The sequence below is a fragment of the Brachyistius frenatus genome, unplaced genomic scaffold (genome assembly GCF_029030835.1).
Source record: "Brachyistius frenatus isolate BFR_SWC_R1_liver_20210118 unplaced genomic scaffold, ASM2903083v1 Contig_5, whole genome shotgun sequence".
In the NCBI taxonomy this organism is placed as follows: Eukaryota; Metazoa; Chordata; class Actinopteri; family Embiotocidae; genus Brachyistius; species Brachyistius frenatus.
In genome coordinates this window covers 4024034-4039255 of record NW_027210604.1, presented here as the reverse complement: position 1 = coordinate 4039255, position 15222 = coordinate 4024034, and the positions used below count along the sequence as shown (strand labels likewise).

General features: G+C 43.8%; 1 protein-coding gene across 1 annotated transcript in view; it reads left to right on the top strand.

Annotated features, from left to right (window-relative positions):
- pdlim4 (PDZ and LIM domain 4) overlaps window positions 1-14401 on the top strand; it is a 42423-nt gene extending 28022 nt beyond the window's left edge. The window contains exons 4-7 of the mRNA XM_069717483.1: window positions 3154-3431; window positions 5008-5165; window positions 10663-10801; window positions 13293-14401. Of these exons, the coding sequence (XP_069573584.1) occupies window positions 3154-3431; window positions 5008-5165; window positions 10663-10801; window positions 13293-13497 (780 nt within the window). The 3' untranslated portion in view covers window positions 13498-14401. The remainder of the gene's footprint in view (window positions 1-3153; window positions 3432-5007; window positions 5166-10662; window positions 10802-13292) is intronic.
- Window positions 14402-15222: the final 821 nt, after the last annotated feature.

Sequence of the window (15222 nt, the reverse complement as noted above, 5' to 3'; positions counted from 1 at the left end):
AGTGCAATTACGCAAGTGTATATAAGCATTTGCGGTAGATTCATTGACGCAAATATTGCGCAATATAATCACCTACATTCTTTTTTTTCTTGTAGACTCAGATTATTAATGCTTTTCAGCTACCCAGCAGTCAAAGTATTTTTCCCTCTGCTGTTATCTGCACCGTTAAGGTGATAATTACACTTTAATATATCAATAATTGTTTCTATTTATGCAGAACAACTTCTGCTTTACAGTATAGCAATAGGTATATTTTGATGCAAAACCTGGCGCCAACAGCGCCCACAATGCAACTCAAGTGCTAACAGTTCGGTTGGAAATTTTTGTTCTGATATTATTGTGGCAAGTTAATTTAGCTTCTTTTTAACTCCACAGCCACAGACTTTTTTTTGTTGTTGTTGTTTTTTCATTTTGAAAACCAGTTCAGTTTATTAGATTTCGCACAGGCTCTTCTTCATCCACAAAATGCTTTTTGTAACTTTTGTCACATATGCGGCACCACTCCCCAAGACTTGTTAACAAACTTTGATGTGAAACATTTGCAGAGTTCCCCTTAAAAAACATTTGCAACAGAGTATTTCTGCACCGCAGTATTAAACTTAACTAGAACATCAGACTGCTTCTTCCACCACAAGGATGACTTCCTTTCCAGTCAATTTAACAAAACCTCCTTTTCTAACTTTACCCAGCTTTCAAATGATGAATATCACCATATACTGAATGCTAACATGTGATTTCCTGTCCTTTGCATGTCGTGTTTGTACAGATTAGCGTCATCGTTGAAACATCTACTGTAGGAGTGCGCAACAAAGTACACTCTCAGGGATTTTCCTCCACTTACTTCCTTTATTCTCTTGAGCATAGGCATGAATACGCTTGCCTGGCTGTAATACAGTTATTGTTCTGACTGTTATCTGCAGATGTCATCCTTCTCTAAATATGAGAAATGAATGATGAAGTCTAAAAAGACATGTTGGGACAGTGATCTGTTCTGAAGAACGCCACCCTTCTAGATTCTCCGGGAATTGAGAGATCAAGGATGAATTAAGAGGTGACATAAATGGTAAACAGTAACAGTTGATCACCAATATATAAAAAAAAACATCAATAGTACCATTTTAAATTTAATTTGAATCTCCTGAGGATCTTCACAGTCTTCATTTTTAACATGAAACCTTTTCTTTTTGGGGGGGCAAATTTAGGACATTTAAAAAAAAAAAAAAACGTGTTGGTTGAGTGAAACTTTGATTAAATTCCCATGATGTCCACCATCTGTGCAAATAGAGCTAAAGATAACGAGTAGAATCTGGTTTGGCGCACTGGGCTTGGTGGTTCGAACCAGGCTTCAGTGTGTCTGGTTTACTTGAGGAAGGAGGAGGGTGTTTCTGACATCTTGCCCAAACAGGGTTTGGCTCTCTGGGTGAGGCTGCGTTTGAGTGCTGACTCCCCCCTGCCTCCTTCCCTGAACTTTAACCCTGAATGCCTATCTGCCAGCGGTTTGTTTAGAGACTTTTCTCGATTCAGCCGTCTTTATTGTCCTGAGGTTTTTGGGGAGAGAGGGAAGAGGCGGTTTTAAATTTCTTGAAAGTCATCTGTCTTAACTGCAGTAGGCAGGGCAATGACAGAGTGCCTTTCCAAGTTCAAGATGTGGGCTTGTTGCTGTAGAGGAGAGGTGGTTCTGTGTGTGTGTGTGTGTGTGTGTGTGTGTGTGTGTGTGTGTGTGTGTGTGTGTGTGTGTGTGTGTGTGTGTGTGTGTGTGTGTGTGTGTGTGTGTGTGTGTGTGTGTGTGTGTGTGGGCCGAGGACAGGATGACGTCCAGCAGACCCATCTGTTGAAATGACAGGGGTCCTGTCTGCAGAGGCGGTGAACCTCCACCACCTGCGGCTAAAGCCCTTTAAACTGGCCAGAAACACAAAGACACACACACACACACACACACACACACACACACACACACACACACACACACACACACACACACACACTCACACACACACACACACGCGTTCACTCCAGTGGTTCATACTTGCAACAGTCCGACTGTCTCTCATCTTGCTTGCATTGCTTCACTCGTAAACAAGTAACTTCGGTTGAGCCGAAATGTTTATATTCAGAAGTTATGATAATGCGCAGCCCTGCTTAGTCCTTCAGAGCGGCTGGTTATCTCCAGAATTCAAAGCACTAAAACGCTATCGGAGGCGGTGACATCATCGCAAGCGTTGCAATAAAACTTTATCTGCAAAGTTCGTCCTCCGAGACGGACGAGCGCAGCTGGCAGCGAGGAGCGCTATCACTGAAGTGTGCTGATAGCTGCGGTTAACACGGAGCGCTTCGATGATGTCATTGCATCGTTTGTGCTTGTGCGTGGAGAGGTCGTTGACCCCAGCGTGAACACACTGGCCGAGTGTACGGCGGGGTAATTGTAGGTGTCTGTGCATCTGTCCTGCATTAGTTCGGCGGTGCAGTTATGCGGCAGGAATTTAGAGCGTCTGCTCCAGCACGTCGAAAAGACAATCATTTAATCTTTTGCATTATCTCTGCTCTGTCAGCCTCCATTAGCTCTTCAGTTTGTAGAAGGAGTAGCCAGTAGACAAAGTTCAATATTTACACCACACAAGTTTATTTGTTTTGACAGAAACATCTGCAGGAAATCTAACGCAAGCTCCTTCTTAATAAGCCTTAGTACTAGACGGGGGGAAAAGCCGAAATGAGGTGGAAAAAGCCCTTTTATTTATTATTTTTTTATAAACCTCACTGCTGCACAGCCTCAGTCAGGAACAACCGCTGTTCTTGCCCCTGAAGAATTGCGGTTTTCCAGTTAGGGCACCACCAGGCTTGTTTTCCTGTCACTGTTCCCCTTTTCACTCTCATTTCCTGAACCAAAACATAATTGTCTATCCTGTAATGGGTCCATTATCCTTTTTTTTTCCTTCTTTTTTTTTCTTCCATCTTCCATCTTCCATCAGTAACTCATCATCCAATGTAACAAACTCTGTAACTTTTACCACTCAATCCCATTTTCTCTGTAATTACGTATATTTTTAAACCGCAAGAATGTGATATTTTCTTTACTTCTTCCTGTTTAAAAAAAAAAAAAAAAAAAAATAAAATAAAATAAAAATGTGTCCCCGTTTTCTTTTTTTACTTTTTCAGAACTTTCGACCCATCACCAGCGGATACGGTGGTTACAGCCGTAAACCTTCATACACCCCTGAACCCCCGCCGCCCGCGGCTCCCCAGCCCACTCACCTGATCAACGGACACTCCCGACCCAACAACGGCCACAGCTACGGACACGGCAACGGCACCGGCACCGGCACCGGGCCCGCTCCGTACAACAACCCAGCGGGACTTTACGCTCACAACGGCAGCAACGGAGAAAGATGTCTGCCGAGCAAGATGGGAGGTCTCAGCCTCAGTGCCACACACAGGTGAGGCCGTCAGAGTGGGAGAGAACGCAAACAAATGGGACCTGAATCCAACCACAATTTACAGTTTTGACAGGATGAGTGGATTAGCTGATACTGACAGAGGGGTTTATTGTTTTCAGATTTTCTCTCTGCTCTGGAAGACAATCTGGAAATAATGTGTTTGCACTGCTTATTGCAAACAAATAAAAATGGAACAAATTGTATTGAATCAAGAAATATATGCTTCCAAAGTAAAGTGGAAAAAGATTTACAAAATAGGATTTGCTGCTTATTTTTCAATCTTTTTGTTTTACTTTGACAAGTATTTACTTACAGAGCTGTCAACATCATGAGAGTCTCTCGTCTACTTTGGCGATCATCTCGAATAAAACACAACTTCAGAAATAGAGATGTGAAAACAAAAGCCTCATCCATGCGGTAGCTGTTTGCTTTGGAAGCTTTTGAGGCATATCGGCATCCAAAATATCGCTCCATGAGTGTTCCCAGACCTGCTTCAATGCACATTCAAAATCACTCAAGGAAAAAGAAGCGCATCTCCGTTGACTGCCTCTAAAACCCATCAACCTTTGGGTTGTTAAAGCCTCACCAGGCATATCTTCACATGTGATAGACTAGTAGTGTATTATGCTTCTCGGATGCACGCGCTGACTCCTTTGATGACACTCTAACAGATGCACACAAAAACACTTTGGAGGGCTCTCGACACACCTGCACAGATAGCCTTGTGGACTGGAAAAGCCATTTGTTGTTGTTCATCCCCCCGAGTGGGCAATAAATGCGTGTGTTTAGTCTCCCAAAGTTCCCCGGGACAAGACTCTGCGCACACACACACACACACACACACACACACACACACACACACACACACACACACACACACACACACACACACACACACACACACACACACACACACACACACACACACACACACTCTGGCTCCTGGAGGGCGGCGTGGAAGACAAACATGCAGTGAAGTGTGTTGGGATTTGCACACGTCTGTCAGCATCCCTGCTCATCTCCCAGAAGTTTGACTGTCTAAATGTATCAAATGAGGGGGATCCAATCCGGGACGGCTGGGGAAGAACTTGATGGATGGGTGAACATGCAGAAACATTGCGCAAAGCTGTTGTGATTAAGACTTCATGGCCGCGGAGTCACATGTGGAGCGTAAGGTATACGCCTGTGTTTCCCCCTCGGTGCATCCACTGCTGTCTGCGAGAGATGTGCTCTACACGGCGTGTTTAAAGAAAGAAAAATGCAGCGCTTCTTCCAAACTTTTCTGCCTTTGGTCGTCTGGCTGCAGTCTTCTGTTTCGTTTACCGTCCTGTTTACGATACTTCAGTTTCTTTCCTTCCTTCCTCGGACACAAAACACAACATGACACCACCTGATGAAAGAAAAAAAACTAAGTCAGAACCTTCGGGTGTTTTCGGGGTTACTTTTTGTTTTCTTCACTGATTGGAAATTTATGTTTTTTTGTGTGTTTTTTTTTGTCACCTGTCTTTTAGTCATCATGGGTCAAATTGCTTTTCAGTAAGGTTACACTGACTCTTTCTTCACTTGTATGTTTCAGCCCGGAGCCTCCCGTGCAGTCCCCCGTGGGCCGTAACGGTTTCGACACGCAGTCAGACGTCTACAAGATGCTGCAGGACTACGAGGAGCCCGTCTCTGAACCCAAACAGTCCGGCTCCTTCAAATATCTCCAGGGAATCTTGGAGGCTGAGGATGGAGGTAGAGAGTCATGTGTTTGTGTTTGTGTTTATGCTTAACTTGTGTGTGATAATGGACCAATACGCTCATGTAGTCCTGCTGCAACTTGCACTTAATGCATATTGTGCAACCAAACGTTTTAGTGCTCGTGTGTACTCACTGGTGTGTGTGTGTGTGTGTGTGTGTGTGTGTGTGTGTGTGTGTGTGTGTGTGTGTGTGTGTGTGTGTGTGTGTGTGTGTGTGTGTGTGTGTGTGTGTGTGTGTGGACTGCATTTAGAGAGATGACCCATTTTGCTGCTGTGATGTCATATGGTGGTCAATGCTGATTGGTTAAAGGTTAAATTAACCCGAGGTCTATGCCCATTATGATTCAATAACTGGAAACAATCCTTAGTTGAGCGTAGCCAGACCGAATTTATTCATGAAGTGAATTTTGGTCTGATAATACCAGGTTAGTTTTACCTATAACATGTCCGATAATTGTGAAAAATGGCTGATACAACTCCTCAAAGCAAAGATTAGCTAATTCAAATGGCTTCTTTGTCAAACCCAAATAGCTGTTAAGCAATTTTTTTTTCTCAAGTAATTAATTATACTGGCTCAACATACCAACTTAGTCACCGTAAGTGTGAAGTAAGCACCTAGTTATGACCTTGTGCATCCAGGGACCATCATGTACCATGAAGTTCACTGTGGATATAAACAGTGGAAATTTCTGAGTAAGACTTTACTTCTATGCAGATGAGGCTTCTGATTCATGCCAAAGGAACATCTTAGTCAGACCACCCCTCTCCAACTGTGAGGAGCTCCTCTGTCTAAGTGGCATAGTTTTCCTTTTATAGAAAAACGCAGAGAGCAAGGTTAGGGGACAGATAGGAAGAGAGAGAGAGAGAGAGAGAGAAAAACAGAGACAAAGGAAACAGAAGGAAGATGAAGTGTTTTAAAATAGCTCGCGTACAGATGAACAGGGGAGGGAAGTTTTGGTAAGGCAATTTACTGCAAAAACAACTTCACAAAGGACAATAAAGTGAGAAATATGGTTTTTCTGTGTGCCTTCTGACCGCTCGGCATTCCAGCATTTGAGGAGAAGTCATGTGATGCTGACAGCAGCGGATGAAGGCTAATCCCTGGAACTAAAACCTTCTCTTCAGGTTCCATGTTTACCCCTAAAGTGGGGTAAATCATCGAAAATGGTCAAAATGTGCTGAATAATGAAGCCAAATGGAAAAGGCTCAGTTTCTTATATTTTAGAATAAAGCAGGCACTAGTGTGTCGTCGTTTCCCCCCCCCCCCGTTTAATACTATTATCTTGCTTTTTAATCAGAGTTTACCTTTCATGTAAGAGCTGACGGGATAATTCGCAATACGGGGAAACAATGCAAACTGCTCCTGCAGTGAGGCATGGAGCTGATCCAAACCAGACTGCTTCCACAATGTATCTCTCCTTATAACACTCAAAGCGATAAGAAAGAAAGAGCCAGATGCCAATGACAGATGGAGGAGGTCAGAGGGAGAGGGAATGTAACACTGCTGATGGATTAAAGAGATTTCAAAGGACCTCCTCTTGTCTGCTGTCAGTTGTCTTTCAGCTTGAGAGACTGGCTGGTTGATTGACAGGCTGAGCCCTCGATAAACGGAGGCACCTCAAGGTCACTCTGGGGATCCTTTCAAAAGCTACCCATCTCTGTGATGTTTGGAAGTGTCATTTAATCCGTGAGGAAGTTGGAAATCCTGCCGCAGATGTTCCTCATGTCTTCACCTTTATCGTTTTTTTTTTTTTAATAGATAGATACTTTATTAATCCCACAAAGGGACATTTTTTGGGGGGTTCTATAAAGAAGAAAACAAGGCAAACTAACAACCGAAAACATTTAACATTTGCGTTAAAGTCACATCATCTCTGCTTGTAAATGCATGCTTCTCTGTCAGGCTTTTAAATCACCGTAGTTGGTCCCCTTTTGAAGGTGAAAGCCCCTGTAGAGGCCATGTTGACTTTCAGGGGCTTTTAAAGTTAAAGCAAACAAGAGTGTCAGTTTACCCAGAATTCCAAAGGCTCTACCACGATAGAATAGCAATGTGAATGGAAGAGGGAGGGTCTGTTAAATACCGGTGTTAAGTTGGGCTATGTGAGGCCATATTACAGCAATATTACATTTCAGTATAGGTCTTCTTTTTTTTTGTTCTTCCCCATTGTAGGAGATTTTTTTTTTAAGCCAAGACAGCATAAAAAGTCAAAAACATGAAACAAGCTAGGTGAAAACCTGTAAAGTAGCAACACGAAGAATTAAAGACAAGGAAAATTAAATGCAAAGCGAGGAACCAAGAACACATTGTATAGATGATCAATGAAAACTTCACACTGTTGTGAAATTTTTGGAAATAAGGGAAGGACGGTCTAAGTTTAATGTTAGATTTTGCTTTTTTTGTGTAAATGTTAGGCAGAGAAGTTGTAACTATTATACAGAAATGAGAGTTGTTGTTTTTTTCCCATTCATGTTAAAGCATTAGTGAAATGCTGTTTTTAAAAAAAAAGGGAAAAAATACAATTGTTTACTATTGAATTTTAAGACTTTTTAACTGTAAAATTGAGGGCAATTTTGCGGAAAAACAGACGAGAGGTGACATGAGGGGGGAGTATGTTTCTTTAACAGTTGGAAAAAGAAATAAACGCCATTTTTAGTGACCCCTGTAAAAACAAAAACATCCATTCACTAATATTGTTTGTTTAACAAACAAAAAAAAGAAGTCTAAAGCACGTCATATGTTGTACCGTATATTTAACTATAGATTAGAAAACCCAGTTTCGAGCTGCGTCCTTTCTCAGAAAAGAACTCCGTCAACAAAGACATCCATCAGCGGCGCCATGCTGCACTTTCAAAGTAAAACCCCTGTCCGGTTATTGATGCCTCTTGCGATCTCTTTGAAAAGTTGTCTAAAAATGAGATCGTTATTACCTTTGCCTTCAATTCAGCGAGGCTACAACTCTTCTCTTGACAGCTGAGAGTTAGGATGAGGGCCAACAAGTGTACGTGTCTATTTTCCAGTTTGCCCGGGCGATGATGGGAACCGGGCAGGGCGCGCACACTACGTCTCGAACGTTATGCCGGGGGAGAAATGTCTCGGAAACGACCGACTTCTCGCTGTCTGTCAAATACCACACTGTGTCCGTGTTTGGCAGCGAAACATAAATGACCTGCACGGCTGTTCAGAAATCGACGGTTGGAGCAAGACTGAACAGGCCCCCATTCAAGTCGGCTTTCCACACTTCTTTCGGAAACATTTCGCTGTTGACCTTCCCCCTTTGTCAGAAAGTCAGAAGAGTGGCGCGCATAAAAGGTTTTCCTCTCGAGTGCATCGTGAGGTAATAGAGACATCAATCCCAGAAATAACATACCCAGCTAATGTCAGCTCTTAAACACTCCACGGAGCGGTCCGACGCTAACTGGAGCCGAGGCACGGAGCGCTTTGAGGCAGGTGCCAGATGCGAGGTAATTATGCTGTGGTTAGAGGCAGTGATAGGTGGCCTGTTGGCAATGAATAGCCTCTGCTGGCGCGGTATCAGTGAAGGGAAATCGCACAGCGCAGTTCGTGGCTGGGCTCCGCTGATCCACCCTGCTGCACTTAGAAGCGCTGGAGTGTCTCCACATACCCGGTATAAGTATGCCCCCTTTCATGCATTCCAGTCAGGCGTAACTAATCGCTTGATGGTCTGAGCTGATCGCTCTTAATAAAAAAAAATGTTTAAAAACAAAAACACCGTCCGTGGGAAGGCAGCCTCCCGTGTCCACCGCAGCCTGTGTTACTCGTGTCTTTTCAGTCATTTTTAAATTTCCCATTTTCAATTGCATTTCATCACACATTTCCATTTAATTAAAAAAAAAAAACACTTCCCGATGCCTCTATCTGTTCTGGCAGGTACGATGGATGTCGTCACAGCTCGACTTGTGTTGTTCGCACGTATCATGTGATTTGTAGCATGTTGGTTTAATGCTTGGGGTTTTTTTTTTTTTGTTTTGTTTTTCCTGCCTGGTGTCTGGAAAGGTTGACTGATGAATTCCTCCCAGGAAATGCCACTACAGAATGTGACACTTTAAACGGAGCACACGGGAAGTGCCAGAAGAGTCAGACAGAGGGGGAAGACGTGTGATTAGAGAAAGAGAAATTCGGTGAATGTGTTGTCGGGAGAAGAAGGAAGTTAAGGACGGGGGGGGAGTACTTTCCTTTTTCTGTGGAGAAAATAACACTTGGAGATACCTTGTTTAGAACGCTCACACCAAGGAGTCCATTACCACGTTATCAAAACAAAGAAAACTCAAATGTCCCATTTTGCCCTCTGCAGGGGATTTTATATTGGGTGCCACTGGGCAATGTTTCATGATACCTGAAAGCAAAAACCTCCTTTTAAAATAATGGTGGTGAACATCCTGTTTGTAAAAGCAAGCAACGAGGTTAAAGACAAGTGTCTCGACCGTGACGGATCACTGAATTTGTCCAAATGCAAAAAAAAAAAAATATTACAAAAAATGAGAGATTGCCTCTTTTGGTGCCGTGTTTGAGGTTTTTGCTCAGTAGCGACCGCTGATCTGGATGTTTGGCAGAGTGTTGGTTGTTGCTACTCCTGCCTGTTATGGTCGTTAGGGAATTTCCACGTTGCATTAGAACATTATTGGGTGTTTTTAAGGTGGTCGCTCGTAAGCAGGTGCTCTACAGAATTATTGAAAAAGCCGTTTGGCGCCGTAACATAATACGGGACGATCATAGCAACAAAAACAAAAAAGAAAAAAACACCACCTCTCAGTATAACACAGTACGTTTATCACACATCTTGTCAAGACTACGCCTATAAAAATGAATTGCCAAAAATAGTCTTAAACTGGCAAAATACTACAAATAAAGGAAAACCAACAACAAAAATACAAACGCCAACAAGTTAACATGCATCCGTGGGGAGGGTCAGACGGAGTGAGAAATAGGTCAGCGGGGAGCAGAAACTGACCTGTGGTGCCTCCTTTCAGAGGAAGGTGGGAGATATTAATCCATCTTCGGATCACTTACCTGCCTACACACCTGACAGTCACCTTGTTCGAGTTTCGCTACCTGGAACTCGAAGGGAATTTCCTGCAGAGTGCAAACGCAAACAGCTCCAAATGCACGCTCTCGTGAACCTGTTTGGCTTTACCCGTTAAATTTCCAGATCAGCACTTACTGGAATTTATTGGTCCCAGAAAACACACACACACACACACACACACACACACACACACACACACACACACACACACACACACACACACACACACACACACACACATCTATATGCAACACAGGTTTACCAGAAACCGTCTGAGGAAGTGTTCATGTTAGGTCAGTGCCTAGAATTACAGGAGCACATTTATTGCTTGTGTGGCAATTTTTTTTTTTTTTTTTTTATTTTTTTATGTTTGCTCTCTGATTGGTTGTTTTTGTGTTGTTTCCAAAGTTCCTGCATTTTATACTGTGGCGGTTTTGTTATTTACAGGCGTGTCCCCGACAGAGAGGATGAGAAACTTGAAGTCTCCAGTCAGGTCTCCAGTCCCCAAGCTGGGCAGCCCCATCCCCAGCCCCATGCCCGGTCTTCAGAAGCTACCCCTGTGCACACGCTGCTGTAATGGCATTGTGTAAGTATTGTACAGATGCCAATTTTTAGTTTTATGTTTTAATTATATACCGAGTCGTAAATAACACAAGTAAGTAATGGTGTCATATTGGCCAGAGACTCCTGTAAGAACTTTGTGATTCATTTTTAAATACATGCATAAAATATTGAAAAAAGAAATTCCAGTTAAACGAAAAATAGAATTTGATCTTTTTCGCACAAAAAGAAAAACATAATGTATAAAACCTGATAAAAAAAATATATATATCAAAAATGATGGTTACCGTGGTCTACAATTACACACTAAATATGATGCAGGAGGTACGACTGTTTCGCTGTTAAAACGCTTTTGAACTGCATCTGGAAATTGTACATCTCCCACCTATTTTATCATCCCGCCAGTGGTCATAAAGTGTAAGAGTTGAACTCCGCGAGGCGAGTCGAGGTTCTTCCTGACTCGGAGACAAAGAGGTGAAGTTCTGCAGCGCGACCTGCACCGACAGGCCTTTCACGAGTCCTCGGAAAAATCCTATCCCATTTATCACTTTAATAATTAAACAAAGCCATCGCTAACACCCGTTCCCATGCACACACGCTGCACACACATCGCTGTATAAAGTTGCACTAAACATTAAGCAAATACACGCACACACACACACACCTTTTGCCAAAGTAACCACATGCACCGGTAATCCCCCCCCCTCTATAAAAGCAGCTGCAGGTGAGCAGTGATGTCACCAGCTGACTTTACTCGTAAACAGGAGAGCATTGTGGGAGCTTGCGGGGCATAACAAGACCTATTATGACCTCGGGAGCATTTTACAGCTTTTTAAAACATGTATGGAGCACTGTGTCAAGAGTTTACCCTGCGAGTTGGTGGTCACATTTAGGAGAGCGGTTAAATAAAGAAGCGGGCTTACGACTGAACGGTTGCTGGCCCGAATCCTCACTCCAGAAAGGGAAAAGGTTATTGGGAACAGTGAATGAACAGTGAACGCCCTGAACAACTGCTGTCATTGTGCAACTGAGGAAAGCGCTGCACTAAAAAAATACTGAATAAGTACTATTCAGCTCCCAGGTGTGACTCGATGAACGCCTCTAACCTCCCTGAATCGTGACCCATGATGAGATATAGTCAAATACTTGCCTGGCCGCATCGGCTATAATCATATTATCTGATTTGCATAGGTAATATCAAATTCAACAAAAAAAAAAAACCGTGAGTCGGTCATAAGCTCTTCATCACCGTTTGTTTATCTTCTAAAAGGTTCCCGCGTTTTGCTCTACAACGGGTTAACGATACACCCTTAAAGTAACATCGACATACGACGCAATCGACTTAAGAACTTTTTCAAGAAGGTGCCGAACGGGCAAACGACGTCTGCGTCAGTCGGCAACGACACTTTCAGCACGGAGCCCTGCGTCACACGCACCTCAGTCACGTTGTGTATTTCATGCAACGCTTTCCCAAGGTCGCTTCCCCGAGGTCACAGCACAGTGTCAAGTATTGTGCAGACGTCCCGACCGCAGGCTCGGTCCATCATATCTCTACGACCCCGGGTTGTTTGTGGCAACTGCCGGTGAGGATTTGGGTCAGCTCGTCCCTTATCAGGCAGCGATCCCTGACGCAGACAGTGAATTACTGCTCGTAAAGATTACTTGGAATGTGGTAAAACTGCCTTGTGCTACTTATAGAACCAGAGGGAGGAAAAACAAAACAAAACAAAAACAATGCCTTCACACGTTGCATTGTTTTCCAGTCATGCGTTTTCATCCTTCTCGGTAAGCAAAGCTCGTACTACTATCTCCCCGGGGCTCGTGTAAGGATGTTTTTCTTCTCGCAAACAAGACAATTCGGATTCAGAGCCAGGCTACAGGAGAACACTTGCCTCATAAAAGAAAGTACGACGGGAGGAAAAAGGAGTCATTAAACACTGAACGCTCAAGCTTGGACATTTTTAAGGAAGCGTTGGAAGGACAGAGCTGGTAGTCCACACAATCGGGTTCAACGGGGTCGCTCCCGCTCAAAAATGCCAGCGCGTTACTTAACTGTGGTCCTCAACTAGCCCGCGTACCTTGAACGACACTTTTATAGCAACATAAGTGCACACAAAGTTAACAGTTGTGTCTAATTTTATGGGAAGTCAAAGATAAAGAGGCTCGCACAGCACATGGAAGAGTTTTCTGTTTTTGCGTTCGGTTAGCGGGAAGGAATGTTTGAGGCGCAACGAGTTTGAAATCAAGAGGTGCACTTGCTGTTTAATAGAGATAGATAATGGGGCCGAATTTTAGGAATAACGCGAAACAGAACTGGCTTCGCTTGCAGCGTCGAGGTTAAAAGGGGAAAGGTCTGCGAACACAACAGCCGCGATGTGTCCGTTTTGATTAATCTCTCATGCCGTTGTATTTCGCAGTCACCCACTCCAAGAGTTCCTGCGCGTGTCGCGTTTACGTACCGTGACTCTAAACCTTAAGTCCGACCCTCTCTGTCTCCTACCGTCTTTCCCCTCCAGCGGCACCATCGTGAAGGCCAGGGACAAGCTGTACCACCCCGAGTGCTTCGTGTGCGACGACTGCGGACTCAACCTCAAGCAGAAGGGCTACTTCTTTATCGAGGACAATCTGTACTGTGAGACCCACGCCAAGGCTCGCGTCCAGCCCCCAGAGGGCTACGACGTCGTGGCCGTGTACCCCAACTCCAAGGTGGAGCTCGTCTGAGATCGAGAGGCCGGCCATACTGTAACGTAACCGGGAAACCAAACCGAGGTAGAAAGGGGCTACTGAGTATCCGACCACACGCTGATCAGGCTCTGTCGAGCGGGACTGCTGATCTCGGTTCAGTTTTTTGTCTTTTAAGTCCTTTTTTTTTTTTAAATGTGTGTTTCTGTGATCCCAGATCAGTACGTCCACGCTGACAGGCTTGATAAAACCCTGTGTGTGTGTGTGTGTTGAGCATGTTGACATATAGTGACAGATTAAGGCTCACGTCTGTTGAGGATCCCAAAACTCCCAATCTGATGGTCCTCATTTCTCAACCGGTGTGTTTTCAATCAATTCTACATCCAGAGGAAATATTGAACCAATTAGGGCCATATTCAGGAAAAGAAAAAAAAAAAAAAAAAGAACCGGTTCATATGCACATTAGCGTCACAAACACGGCACAGAAACAGAGTATTTCATGTGAGTGGGGGGGGGGGAGGAAGGCAAACGTTAGAAGAAATCAGAAAGAGATGAACTACCTTTCTAAATATAACTTTGTTACAAACATAATCCAAACTCAAAGCCTCACAATAATTTATGACGAGAGATTTTGGACTTGATTGGTGTGTTTGCCGTGATGAATTGGGATTTTATTTTGGTTTTAGTTTCCCACGAAGCACACTACAAAATGTTAGTCAGCATTTTTGCAAAAGTCATGTAAAGTAATGTGTTGTTTAAGTCTTGGTTAAGGGTTGAAAAGTTTCTCTGTCTTTTTTTTTTTTAACTGTGCCGCATTTCTAACTTACATGTATGCAGTTTACTTTCAAAGACTTTTTGTTGCAAACCTTTTTCTGATCACTTTTCACTCACGTGAAACAATAAGCAATTATTCATCATAAGCAGATTTCTAACAGGTGTAGTCGCGAGCGTCCGGAATGCGCGTCCGCTCGCTTCGGAGACTCGGTTTACTGAACTATATAACCCGTGGTAAATGCTTCCTTATGCAACTACGCAAGCACCACCTTCTGAAATGTGAGCAAATCCCTGCAGGAGACAAATCCCAAAGCTCCGCGAGAAACTGGAGAACTTGTCGAGAATCCCCACCAAGAATTTCTCCCAGATGTGATCGCAGGCCGCATCAATTCGTCGGCGAACAAATGACGAGAAATGAGAATTCAACGATAAAAGTAATTCTTCCACACAAGGCAGCGCACGCGGCGTGGGGTGGGGGGGGGATGCGCATTCGCGGAGGATTGGAGCTGTGGGTGGTTCTGGTTCGCGCACCTGACCCGAGACAATAATTTCAGCTCTCGCGCCGAAAGCATTCCTCGTCATAAAAAAAACAAGAGCACCGAGTTCACGGGGCGGTGTTGCTCAAAAACTCCGACACGCTCTCCGCTGCTCCTGACGGCTTTTTTTTTTTAATAAATGGCTGTGTGGATCTGATACAGGAGACATAACCGTAGAAAACTCTTTAAAGTTGCCAACTCCGCATACTCGCTTTGTTGGTTGTTTTTTTTGTTGTTGTTGTTTTTTTTTCGGATCCATTTGGGACCCTATTTGGTGGAGAGGTAAAAGACAAGAAGTCAGAAGTACGCATAGTTGCGTCCCCTCCCTGCGATGAATTTGAATTTCTGGTCACAGCCGAGCCCGATAACAAATGAAATACACTTCTACATTTCCTCTGAGAGAATGGGGGGGGGGGGGGGGTAATGAGGGGTCGGCATATATTTTCTTTCTTTC